Raw genomic sequence first — 13,065 nt, 5'->3', positions numbered from 1 at the left:
CACAGCCCTGGATTTAGAGAATTAAGTTCCTGCTTATTTATAGATGGCACATTTGAGAGTGCTGGTGAAACAAAGGCTCACAAAAGAGAAATGACTGGAGGTTGGTAATCGTTGTTAAACAACCCACTGTCTCGGCACACAGTAATCAGGGTAAATATGCCAGTCAAAATTCCACTGCTGGATCATATGCTCATTAGATTCAAAGGTACCACTTTTCCTTTCTTTTTTCAGCCATACGTGTGACTGGTGTTTTATTATTTTATGTTTTATCAATACAAAAATGCCCCTTTGTCCAGTAGCACTGATTATGTTTGCCCACAGCGGTGAGTTTTTAAGCTCTGCAACCATCTTGACTTTGTTCGAGTGCAGGGGTGAAGATGTGATCTTGTTTTATTTCCAGCAGGAAGTCAAACTTCAGAGCAGGCCGACAGGAAGAGCAAGGGGAACTCGGACAAGCCCTGCGAGAATGGGGTACGTTCCCATTCATGCTGTTCTCAGTCACACTTTGCTTCTGGACTGTTTAAGACTCGTAATGAGGGCTGCTCACTGAGGCTTCACGTAATTACGGTGAAACTGTGTAGCCAAAACACAAGTTCAACACTTAAGTGAGCAATGCTCTACTTTTCGTGCAGTAAATGTGTGTAGTTTCTATTAATGTATCAAGCCATAAAAGCACACTTTTGATGCAAATCTGCTTTTGTTTTTGGAGTGAAAGATTAGAAATTACTTAAAAAGCCCTTTTATCAGTTGGCCATTTTTGTGTTTTCATTGGCTTCTTGGCCCACTTTTCCTTAATTTGAGCTTTAATTAAATTATCTTTGGGCCTGTACACTTGACAACATTTTGGATGTATCATCTGTTGTCATATTGTCCTTGATATTGAAAGTGCAGATAACTTACAGTTAGGTATTTCTGTACACTTACTCTATATACAACTCATTATAAAATTAGTATGTAATAATAATATGCAATACTTGTCTGCTGGTTTGCTAAGAGAAAGCTTTCATGATTCTTGAGTCATCTATGAGAAAATTAGAGATATCGTTTATTATAAGTGAGTGCTGCCATTTTGCGCATGTAAACGCACTTAAACATGATCAGTGTCATTTGTTTTCACATATCTTATAACTGATTGCAATGAGTAACAAGGGGTCTTTTCCTCACACAAAGCTACTTATGGCTTCAGAACAGTGTTATTTTAGTATTATTTATGTATTTTTATTAATATTTTGAATTAACTTTTATTTTTGTATTATCAGTTTTCATTTTAATTAAATGTTTAATTTTAGTCATTTTTTTATTAAAATTACTTTCTGTATAAAAATAATTTTAGTAATTTTGATGCTCTTCCATCATTAACATTTTTTTTAATATTTATTTCTAATTAAGTTATTTATCTTTATTACAGTTTTAGTTTTAGTAATTTTAGTACTTTAAATTAAACTTATTTATTTCAGTTACCAGGGCAACATTTCTCTCTCTTTTTGAATAAGCCGTTGTTGTTTTTTTGTCCAATATTTATATTTTATTAGTATATATTTTAACACATTTTTAATATATATTTTTAATAGTTCAGCATTGCTTCAGAAGACTTGAAGTATACATTTCTTGTTTTGGTGCTTTTTTGGAGATGGACAGGCCCTAGTTAGACTGTACATTCTTATTGTATGGAAAAAACACTGTGGACAGGTTTACAGGTTTGGAACCGTAAATGATGGCAGAATTTAAATTTGAACTGTTTCTTTTAAAAATCAGTTCTGACTGTAGTTGCCATATAATTATGCTCCAGTTGGAAGTTAGAAGTCGGAAGCTTCGCAGCAGGGAGCTTGTGTGCAATGTGCTGATAAGCTCCAGTCCCCCACCAAAGTCATTTGCAGTGGATTGGTTCATGTGGCGGACACAGGACGTTTTAGAGAAACCGAATACACAGGTTTCCCTACTTCCCAGAAGATCACTCGACTACATAACGCTGCCTAGTTTCTGTACACTTTCTATTCCACTCCATATGTCTTTGATACTGATCATGCAGAAAAAAAGAGGTAGTGTTCTCTTCTTCCGAGCTCAAAAATGCACATCTACATTCCTCTGCCAGTATCCATGTCAGTATTTCAAGAAAAAGGAAATCGATGTCTGTAGGTATATATTCCAGATCTCCAGACTGATTAACATTCCACAAGACTGTAATCATAAAACCCATAAAGCTGCACAGCTATTGAACAGGTGGTCATTGGGACCTTCCCAGCGTCACCAGTTATGTTATAAATGAGTGGCACGCTCACTGCGGCATTCCGATATGTGGCCCTCCCCGCGTCCCATTATGCAGCTGTTATTAGAGATAATCCAGGCAGCGGGGGCTTCTCTTTCAGGCCGTATCATGTGATGATATTTTAATTACATCCGGCCAATAAACTTTAGGACTTCTGAACTTCTGCACTGGCCCGATTGTATACTCTGTCAGCGTAATATGCAAGTCTGCAAGTGTGCTCCACTTTAAACCAGGTCAAAGGGCCAGAAGGCAAAATATTAGCTACATGTTCAGCACACCAAAAATCTCTTCCTGCCCCTGATATTACAGCAGAGCAACTGAGAATGACTATTTACATTGTACATTTGACGGTCATGTATTATCTTTATATAGTGTTTCTGGGTCTGAATACATCAGATTTATTCAGGATGGTTTAAGTCATTATGCACGTCAACATGTGTTTTTTTGCCCATCTGCATGTATTTTATTTTTATTTTATTTTTTTTTAGCTCAGATGGATGTTAGATGGGTGTACACTACAGTTTGGATTCTGTATAATTTTTTTAAAAACATGTTTTATCTTCAAGGCTGCATTTATTTGACCAAAAATAAAGTAATATAGTGAAATATTATTACAATTTAAAATATTAGTATTAATATATTTTAAAATGTTATTAATTTCTGTGATGGGTAAGCTATTTTTTTAGCAGCCATAACTCATAATTTCTTATTATTATCAACGTTGAAAACAATTGTTCTGCTTAATATTTTTGTAGAAACTGTGATGCATATTTTTTGATTTTTTTTTTCAAAAGAAGTTCAAAAGAAATGGGATTTATTTGAAATAGAATTCTTTGTAAAAATATAAAATCTTTACTGTCACTTTTTATCAATTTAATGCATCCTTGCTAAATAAAAGAATGAATTTAATTTAAATAAATGTATTACCAACCCCAAACTTTTCAATGGTGGTATATGCTGTTATGTGTCAAAAATGTCAGATTTTCCTTTAAACTATATGTTTAATTTATGCCTTTATGTGTTTAATATCAAAAATAAAATTACAGCAAGTACTCGCTTTATGCAACTTTGCATACTTAGTGACATCAAACCAATTAAGAAATACTCAAAGAGTTTGTTTTGAGGCAGAGAATTAGAATTAATTTTTGGTCAGATATAAATCTATAAATATTTTGTGAAATTTTTTAACCACTTTTGCTGAGATCATTATTTACCACAGCACTATTAAAATGATTTTTTAAAGCTATTTAGTTTCCATTCTGAAGTGGAATGTAAAAGCAAAACAGACTCTGGTTGGTGTCTTTACTTTAAATCAGACTAAGTGGGCGATTCTTGGCCAGAATAAGCTGCAATCTAGACAAGACTGTTATGCTGTGAGTTAAAACTCTGGCTATGCAAGAATATAAAGAGATCTTTCATAAGGCACATTGTGGTTTTCAGGCCTGGTCTGTCTGGCAGCTCTGTCTCTGAGCTAGCTGACCTTGTCCCACTCTGATATCACTATCATTGACCTTCAATCTCTCTTTTTCTGCCTCTAGATGCTCCTGTAACATTCCATGTGATGATGCTAGAGTTACCATTTCGGTAGCACTGCACCTCCTGCACCCGGCAGATAAAACTTTATTAGATAATCAAAATTCACCGTAAAATGCGATTAGAAGTTCTGCAAGAATGCAGAAGCTTAGTCCGTGAATGCTTAGCCCTTGAAAGATCCCAAACATCTGTGCATGTTGTCCCTAACGGCGCTTTGCATAGTCATGAAAGAGCAATGTGTTTCTGCCTAAATGCAGCAGGAAAAGGAAACCAATGCTGTGAATGAAAGTGTCATTGCATTTGAAGACAGCACTGTGAATTCTTCTAATTATCATTTAGCACTTGGCATGACATTTAGTGATTCTCAACTGGTTTTCCTTTAGGACCCAGATTTTACTTTAGACATGGTGTTGTGACCAAAATCAGAACTGAAATCATCATTTCAAAAAAACAAAAAAAATAACTGAAATCAAATATTTAAATAGTTTATTATAGTATCATTGTTACTGATTTGTTCAGTGGTGATTATGTGGATTGCAACTTATTTGTCCAGTTGTTCTCTTCCAAATGTCTATTTTTTTCGCAAAACCAAATCTCTAAAGCACATGCCTGTCTGATGCATATTGTTCAGTGTGTACACTGAAGTTGAGAGCACAGATTTTGCCCTGTGGCACTGGCTGTGTTTTTCAGCATATGGACATATGAAGGTCAGTCATGAGTGACTGTGGTCAGTACGTGGCACTATTAAAATGCAGAGGGAGCTAAATGGCTGGCTCAGAATTATTATTGCACTTATTGACTGTGCTCATTTCAGTCTAAGATACATCAACCAGCTGGCACAAAAACAGTCTTGTTCAATTGCTCATTGCTGTTGGAATATGGATTAGCCCACATGTGCATCACATGATTGCCGAAAGAGATGCATTTTAACTCCTTGTTGCTTACTTATTGAGATCTGACAGAATTTTAATTTGTAATGGCAAAAACTAAAAAAATGCACATTATGGCATTATATTGGCCATTGACCTTTTTTTTGGGGGGGACATGTTTACCATGGTATTATTTGTAGTAAACAGTAGTAAACCTCTTTAGGGGAGTAAGATGTAACATGGTACTTTTTTAAGTGGAATTGACGTGTTTCCTTGTTAAACATCAATTTTATCAGCTTCCTCTTGTGCACTGTAAAGCATGGTGCATTTGAAAGCACGCGCATGCTGTAAAGTTGTGTCGCAGTTCTGCAAACATTAATGGCAGATTCTCTGGAGACTGTCACGCATCTGGGAGTAAATGAGTGCGGGGCAGCTGTGGCGCAGCAGCGGCGCTCCCGGGAGAGGAGGGGTCTGTGTGTGCGTGCTGTGGTGATGTCCGATTCGCGAACGAATCATTTCTTTCAACCGGTTGACTCGGATCATTTGAACCGATTCGCTTTGATGTTGTAAATTCCCTGTAAGTGAGATCTTTGGGCGTAGAGCATTGAAGCGGTTGCAGCGATTACAGAAATGAATCGGACCATTTAAGCAAAGCGATCCGCTGAAATTAATCGGAGTTCTTATTCGATGAATTGTTAAACCGTTCCAGGGGCGTTTACAGGGGCACGGTCCCCTATCAAAAACATTTGGCCCTATTTTAATACTCTTTTTAAAATACTGCTTTGGTTTTAAATTTATATAGCCTAATTGTCTTTACCTGAGTCACAGAGTCGTCCACAAGCTGCATGTGCAATAAAGAGTAGTAGTTGACAAACGATAGAAGATATTTGTAAGTTTTGTTTTCTACTAATAAGTAAGTAAATATCCATCATGCACTCCTCTTTTTTGCTTTCTGTTTTAAAAAAATATCCCGTTAGAATTTTTTGTACTACTATTACTACTTTTTTTTTTTTTTTACGATAACGATTTACAACCGGGAACAGGTCAGTCTGACTCTTAAATCAATCTTTTAGACCGGGTTTGTAAACTTGTTCAACCGATTCTTTGAAAAGATCCGACTCCAACGAACGATTCGTTGAGGAATCGGACATCACTACCATAGTACTGCAGTCTCCACTCCGGGCAGGAGAAACACTCACACGCATTAAGAGCGAGAGAGAAGTGCTTGCATGTCAAAATTGAGCCTGAGGGGGGGGGGAAACTTACGCAGTCTCCATCATCACACATTCACGTTAACATTTTACAAAGGTCACGCGTTTCTTTCCAACATTTTAATGTTTAATGTACTGTAATTACTCATCAGAGTCACGAGACTGTAACTATGTATAGTAACGTTAAGCAAAAACACGCAAAGTCAGTCGCGCGGAGTGGGGATGACACTGACAGCCTGACTCATCGCTAATGTGCTGGATGACTTCACTCCTGCTTTTTGGAGAGGGGATTGCGGCTGTGAGTGTGACTCTGGGGTCTCATAACGAGCACAACACCGCAGATACTACAGCTGCACTGCATCCGTCCACACGGCGCCGATGCTTTTCTCATAAGAGACTCGGAAACGCGCACCTGACTGTTAGAAATGGAGTGGAACCACGTCGAGGCTGTGCAGGAATTCACAGCTGAAGGACAATGCAGCAAAATTAAGGTCCGATCATGCAGAATAACCTGGGATTCTCACCAGGTAATTTCAGCGTTCATCTTTTAAGTGTTTCCTTATGCGTTGGTCTGTGTAGCATTGATTTGTGAAGCACAGAACCGGTTTAGGCTACTCAGATTTTCAGCCTGTTCGTTTGTTGATCGATAGGAAGAAGGATTGACCAGTTGTGATAAGTGTCAAAGTGCTGGATCAGGTTACTTTGTTGTGTAGTTATATGAGCTGATAGATCACAGCTGTATGTATAGGGAAGGAATGCTGTCAGTTGACGTAATATTTGGGTAGTTGACATGACATTTCAAACAGTGAGTGTGGCTAATGCTATAGTTTATCTGCAATTAGGCTACTTTAAACTACATTTTATATGTGAGCCTGGACCACAAAACCAGTCATAAGGGTACATTTTTTGGAAATTGAGAAATTGAGCTGAATAAATAAGCTTTCCATTGATGTATGGTTTGTTAGGATAGGACAATATTTGGTCGAGATACAACTATTTGAAAATCTGGAATCTGAGGGTGCAAAAAAATCTAAATACTGAAAAAAAAGCGCCTTTAAAGTTGTCCAAATTAAGTTCTTAGCAATGCATATTACTAATAAAAAATTAAGTTTTGATATATTTACGGAAGAACATGATCTTTACTTAATATCCTAATGATTTTTGGCATAAAAGAAAAATCGATATATATATATTTTTTTCCATACAATGTTTTTTTGGCTATTGCTAAAAATATACCCAAGCGTCTTAAGACTGGTTTTGTGGTCCAGGGTCACATATGTATAATTATTATACATGCAGTTTTAGTGATCTCAGTGGAGAGACTACATTGGATATTGTTCTTTTAACCATTTATGTGAGCTCCAGAAAGGTGAAAAACAACAATAACAACAACTAGTCTGACATTGCATGCACAATACTTAAAATTATTTAAATATCCATGATGACACAACTGTCATTATTTTGCAATTGTAGCTAATTTATAATATAAGAGCTCATTATCACTATTAGTTGACTGATGGTTACCCTATAGCTGACATTCTGGGGAAAATGCTTTTATTTAATAATTCATGGCATGGGCTATAGATTACATGTTTTATATTGAAAATGCACCAATATGGTTGATATATATTTGGATAAAGTAGAAGTCTTGGATAAATATGTTTTGACATTAAATCATGTTACTCGCCACAGAAAATTTACTTTGGCATTCCAAAATAAGTTTGTTTCATAAAATCTATATCACTTTTGCATTTCTCAATCACATAGAGATAATGGGCTTTTCTGAATATTTGGTTATGTGATAGAAATTGTGCTCAGTTTACAATCTAAAACGTATTACCTCACTCTCCCCTATGTTATTTGTCAGCTACCCATTTACAGGTGTGTCAGAATCAAGCAGATTCTCTTTTCTATAAAATTGTGATACAATAAGTGTGAATGAATTGAATCGCGGTGCAAACTGACATTTTTTTCTGTAGCTGCCATGTCAGACCTCAAAAAGCGCATTTGTGAGAATTGTTGTTGTGACAGGAGGGACTAAAAGTACTCTAATTATGGCTCATTTGTCAGACAAGATATGAATAGCAGTGGCTGCGGGCAGGCGATGACCTAATAGACTATGTCATGGGTTAAAAAGGGTGAAAAGGAGTGAGGTAAAGAGAGAATTATGTTTCCTGTAGATAACATTGTATGAGGTACTATTGGCTGTAGCGTCTGGACCAATCAAACACACAATATTTCATTTGATTTAACAAATCAGTTAGATTAATTATTCATATTTCCCCATGAGCTGATTCGCTACATGGCTATAAATGTAAAACATGTATAACTGTATATGCTGTAGTCACAGAGTCACTCATTAGATATTTCAAAACATTCCTCACATACTTCAATTTATGCAGCATGGGGTCATAATGTAATGGGTGAGTGTGTTTAATACTTTGTGAATGATCTCTTCCTGAGTAGGGCCTGTTCCCTCAGAGCCACCAGGTGCTCACCAACACCAGAACGGCCCCAGGGGTGACCTCATTTTCTGTGGATAGTACCACATCTCAGGCGAATCCTTCCACAGAGTGAACATCCAAGGTTACTAAGAACGGCCTTCCCTGAAAGAATTGAGATTTTCCCCTGAAAGAATGTCTATTCTGCATGGCAGAGCAAGCCTTTGTTTTCTGATGGTAAATTACCTGTAATGTAAACAGAATGGAAACAAATTATGGATGACGCATTGTTGCCTGACACGTGTTGTCTGACGCTTGGCTAAGTGTTTCCTTCCCAGTAGTGCTTTCCCAGGATTCACTTATGGTGTGCTAAAGTCACTTCAGAAAGATTGTATTTAGGAGTTGAACACACATAACCGCCACCACAAGGTTGGAATTATGAGCAGGAAACTCTGAACTTTCTTTAAGCCCAGAGTTTCCAAGTTGGGCTAACCCTAACGCATAAACAGTTTTTCCCTTTTTTTTTTTTTTTTTTTTTTTTTTTGAAAATGGTGTTGTGTAAACGCCCCCGAAAGAAAAACATTGAAAAGCAAAAACTGATTGGCATTTTTTTATTCATTATTTTGTATAAGAAGAGTTAAAAGAAAGTTTATAAAAGTGGTACATCGCCATCTTACTTCGAGCAAGTGACTTGAACACATCTGCCATCGTAATTACGACTTCTAATAAATACGAACTTCCCAGGAGGACTTTACTGCACCAGCATTCAATTAATCAAGTGATTAATTTAAGTCATTGGCAGCAGAACTGAGCACCTATGAGCAAAAATGGATGATTTCAAATGACTGATTCTAGGGGGTCCTGCATTAGTCAGTCAGTCAGTCAACAGCCATTAAGATGAAATGAGAATATTAACAGATAGCTTTTTCCAGTTATTACAGACCTCACAGCAGTTATATTAACTAGAAAAATGATTTCAGAGTTGAGCATTTCTACTTTATCTGAAAGCACAGAGACCTCTCACAGGATATCTAGTGCCGATTCCATCTTAACTGGCCAGCCCCAATTTTAACATGGACTTGCCACATTGACTTTTCTTATAAAATCTCAGTGATGCCTCAATGAGATCATTTAGATAAATGTTCCCTCCACTCGAAAATGAGGTTTTCACAGTGCTCTGACTCACTAGGGCCTGTCAGATGTTTTAATCATTATAAGTATAACACGTGTGCAGTGAGCCAGTTATGGGAATTGATAAAAGCCAATGACTTCTTTATTTTGAATGTCTGCTATACTGACGTGTCAGACAGAAATACTATCTCGGATTTGTTTATGAAATTTCAGAACATTCGGATACATAAGCTCTTGTTACTTGTGTTATTGAGTGTGTATATATTTGCTCATATCATTAAGTATGAGTGATTGTTATAGAGTGTGTAGGTGAGTTCACACAATTGCAGGACATAGCATAACTGTAAGCATCCTGTTCGCTCTCTCTAGGCATTTCCTCGTGATTCTGTGGTTATTTCTAGCTGCGTCTTTTTGTTTGTCTGTACTTGTTGTTTACTGCAGATATTTATTTTCACCCAGAGCCATGCAGCTGTCAACATACTGAAAGTAACAGCTTGGACCAGTTTAAATTGGTCTTAACTAGTTTAAAATGGACAATGGTGGTCTGTTGCTGGCTTAAATTAGTAAGAAAATGTACAAAACGTAACATATAATGATCTTTTAAGAAGTTCACCACTGGCAGATGTGTCTAAAAATAAATGATTAAATGAACCTTCGCAACTCTTATGAATTTATTTTGAATATTGTCTGCTTGAAAATTGGTTGAATTTGATATGATCCAAAGCAGTCAAAATTTGGCCTAGTTAGTTATTACTTTATGTTTTCTAATATTTTTGAGTAAATATGTTACATTTTTATGTCATTTCAGCAATTTTGTGTACGTCTCATTTGTCATCATTAATTTGCATGACGTATTTTCAGCATTGGCTATATACAGTCTGTTGACTACTAGTTTGAAACAATGTTTAATTCAAAAGATGGCGTTTTTATTTTATTGTAGAGATTTCATTAAGTAATTGCAAGTTTGATTAGTTTGAACAAGTGAAGTTCAGCCTGTTTGTGTGCAAAACTAATTCCATGATACTTTGTGTTTGTGTGAAGGTGGGGAATCCACATGTGGAGTTAACGCTGTCAGAGCTGCAGGAGATGGCAATGCGACAGCAGCAGCAGATCGAAGCTCAGCAGCAGATGCTGATAGCTAAGGTAGGCGCCACCGTATGAATCCTCACATCTCTTTATTTATTCATGTCTTCAGATCCTTTTCCTCTTCTTATGTCTGAACTGTTAAATTGAGAAGAAACTGACAAATTCCAAAATGCCACTTTTATTTGTGTTAAGATATGCATCTTTCATTTTCAGATCTGTTAATGGTGATCTGCTGACTTTAAAATTAAGACCGCTGTGGTCTGGCATAAACAGGTGTACACACATGCAAAAGGGGCATACTGTACGTGAATGGTCATATCATCTGGAGTGCATGAACTGTCATGTTTGATTAATTATACTAGCCTGGTTCCATGAAGCCATGTCCGGAATTTTCTAAAAGCCTTTTAAATGATTTGCATTTTAAATGTGCAGCTAGTGCACTCAAGCCTGACGTCATTCGGTTATTCAGCTCTGTTGATATTGTGTTTTGAGAACCGTTTGTCTTTGTGATTGAGATAATTGTCTTGAGGTCAGTGTGTTGTAGTTGAGTTTCACACTTAGGTCAGCGGTGGAGGTGAACTGTGCATGTTGCCTGGACGCAAAGATCTTTTCCTTAAACAACAACAGGAAAGAGACTCAATTCACATAGGAAATGAGATCAAGCATGGAACTGCAGCTGTCAGGAAGAGGAAGGACGTTAAGACCACTGGAGATTGTGGGTTCATGTACGCGTGTTCGTGAAGGTGTAGCCAGTTCTCGGGAAAAAGTGCCAGAATGCTCTGGAAATTGCAGACAAGCGACACAGGGCCTAGCTATGATCTCTGAAGTATATGCGACTGTGTGTTTCATGAACGAGTATCAAGAGTTCATCGACTCACCTGTTGTTGTAAGGTAAAAAAAAATGCATGTCTGTTTAGAACTTTTCAGGTAGAGGTGTTTGTTGAAATGCCGTTTTATTAATTTTGGTTTTATATAGAATTTTTGTGGATAGATGACTTTATTCATTGTGTAGAGGAAAAAAGTGCATGTATATTTCCACAAACATGTTCTATGTAGCTTTAAACATAGTAGCTCTTCCGTTAAAAACATGCTTTGCTTGTTCGTCTGTTCATTTAACACTGCATTGTGTCGAGTCAACACTCTGGGACTGTTAGGCCTGGCTTTGTATTTGCTCATTCTGAAGCAGACCTGAAAGTGCTAGTCAGCACAAACGCCTGTGTTTCCCTCCACTTTCTATTTTAGTCTCATTCATCATACATTCACATTTTGGGTGTTATGTTACAAAAAAAAAACAAATAACGTAAACTTTCATACAGTTGGAGTAATTACAGTATTATTTGCCTTCATTTTTGTAGTAAGATACATGTAATAGATTCTCTGCAAACATTAAACCTTTGTCTTTGTATTCTGTAACGACTCTGAAATTAAGTTGATGTTCTTTTATTTCCTGTCTCTTTGTTTCCTCTCTCTATTTTACCATCTTACCTGGTCCTTCCTTATTGTTTACATCTCGTTGTTTCGCAGCTTTCCACTGTGCGTAGTGAGGTGCGTGAAAGGGCTTTTGTTGACCGGTGACGTGTTTGTTTTGATTATCTGTGGAGCATGTTCCCTCCCATTTAAAGATTGACTGTTACCCTCTCCTGTCCTCTCCTCCCTTTTCCTCACCTCTCTGTGTTTAGGAGCAACGATTGAGGTATCTGAAGCAGCAGGACCCACGTCAGGGCCAGTCCGTGTCTGAGAGTGAGAAGCTCCAGAGGTTGAGGGAAAGAGTGGAAAGTCAAGAAGCTAAACTCAAGAAGGTCCGTGCCATGAGGGGCCAAGTGGACTACAGCAAACTCATCAACGGCAACCTGTGTATGTACAGCCATGTTAACAGACTTCAAATTACTTTAGAGATAACTCACTTTATAAATGGATTTAACTATGTTCTCTCAAAACTTTAAAATAGTATATGTTTTTTTTATTTGGATGATCGACTATAATACCAAGTACAATATCTATTTTTTACTGAAGTATCTGATATGTGCTTTTAGGGTGCTGTGGCATAGTGGTAAAAGTCAACATGAAATCAAAATTGAACGTCCCGTCACTCATCTCTTCTCTGATTACGTATATTTTGGCACGAGGGCTGGGCAAAAAGTTGGTCCAACGGCCAAACAATTTGAACCCCTTCCCTGCAACAACTTGTCAATCAAATGACGATCGCAGCAATTTGCAAATGACAGTGATCCTATCAATTCCCAATGGACAAAATCAAGTCATAATCAAAATCAAGCCTACATTTTTTACTTGTTTGAGAAGCCGTTTCATTCGGATATACGTCACAATGGGAACAAAATCGGTCACATGTTCCGAGTCATGCTGACTTTAAGTCTCAGGGTTGGATTCAGGAAAGTTGCTCATTCAGACCTCACAAGTATCGAGTCATAAGCCATCACTATTGTGCCCTTGAGCAAGGAACATTCTCCAGGGGGATTGTCCTTGTCAGTGTTCGAACTATACCGTGGACTTTGGGGGAGCCCACTTGT

At 37.2% G+C, this 13,065-nt stretch overlaps 1 protein-coding gene across 1 annotated transcript in view; it reads left to right on the top strand.

Moving 5' to 3' along the window:
- Window positions 1-244: 244 nt before the first annotated feature.
- LOC107679993 (apoptosis-stimulating of p53 protein 1-like) overlaps window positions 245-13,065 on the top strand; it is a 20,789-nt gene continuing 7,968 nt past the window's right edge. The window contains exons 1-5 of the mRNA XM_016475730.1: window positions 245-323; window positions 404-471; window positions 10,493-10,594; window positions 12,062-12,082; window positions 12,217-12,391. Of these exons, the coding sequence (XP_016331216.1) occupies window positions 281-323; window positions 404-471; window positions 10,493-10,594; window positions 12,062-12,082; window positions 12,217-12,391 (409 nt within the window). The 5' untranslated portion in view covers window positions 245-280. The remainder of the gene's footprint in view (window positions 324-403; window positions 472-10,492; window positions 10,595-12,061; window positions 12,083-12,216; window positions 12,392-13,065) is intronic.

Source organism: Sinocyclocheilus anshuiensis, unplaced genomic scaffold (genome assembly GCF_001515605.1).
Source record: "Sinocyclocheilus anshuiensis isolate Anshui unplaced genomic scaffold, SAMN03320099.WGS_v1.1 scaffold772, whole genome shotgun sequence".
Taxonomy (NCBI): Eukaryota; Metazoa; Chordata; class Actinopteri; order Cypriniformes; family Cyprinidae; genus Sinocyclocheilus; species Sinocyclocheilus anshuiensis.
This window is presented reverse-complemented; position numbering and strand designations above follow the sequence as displayed.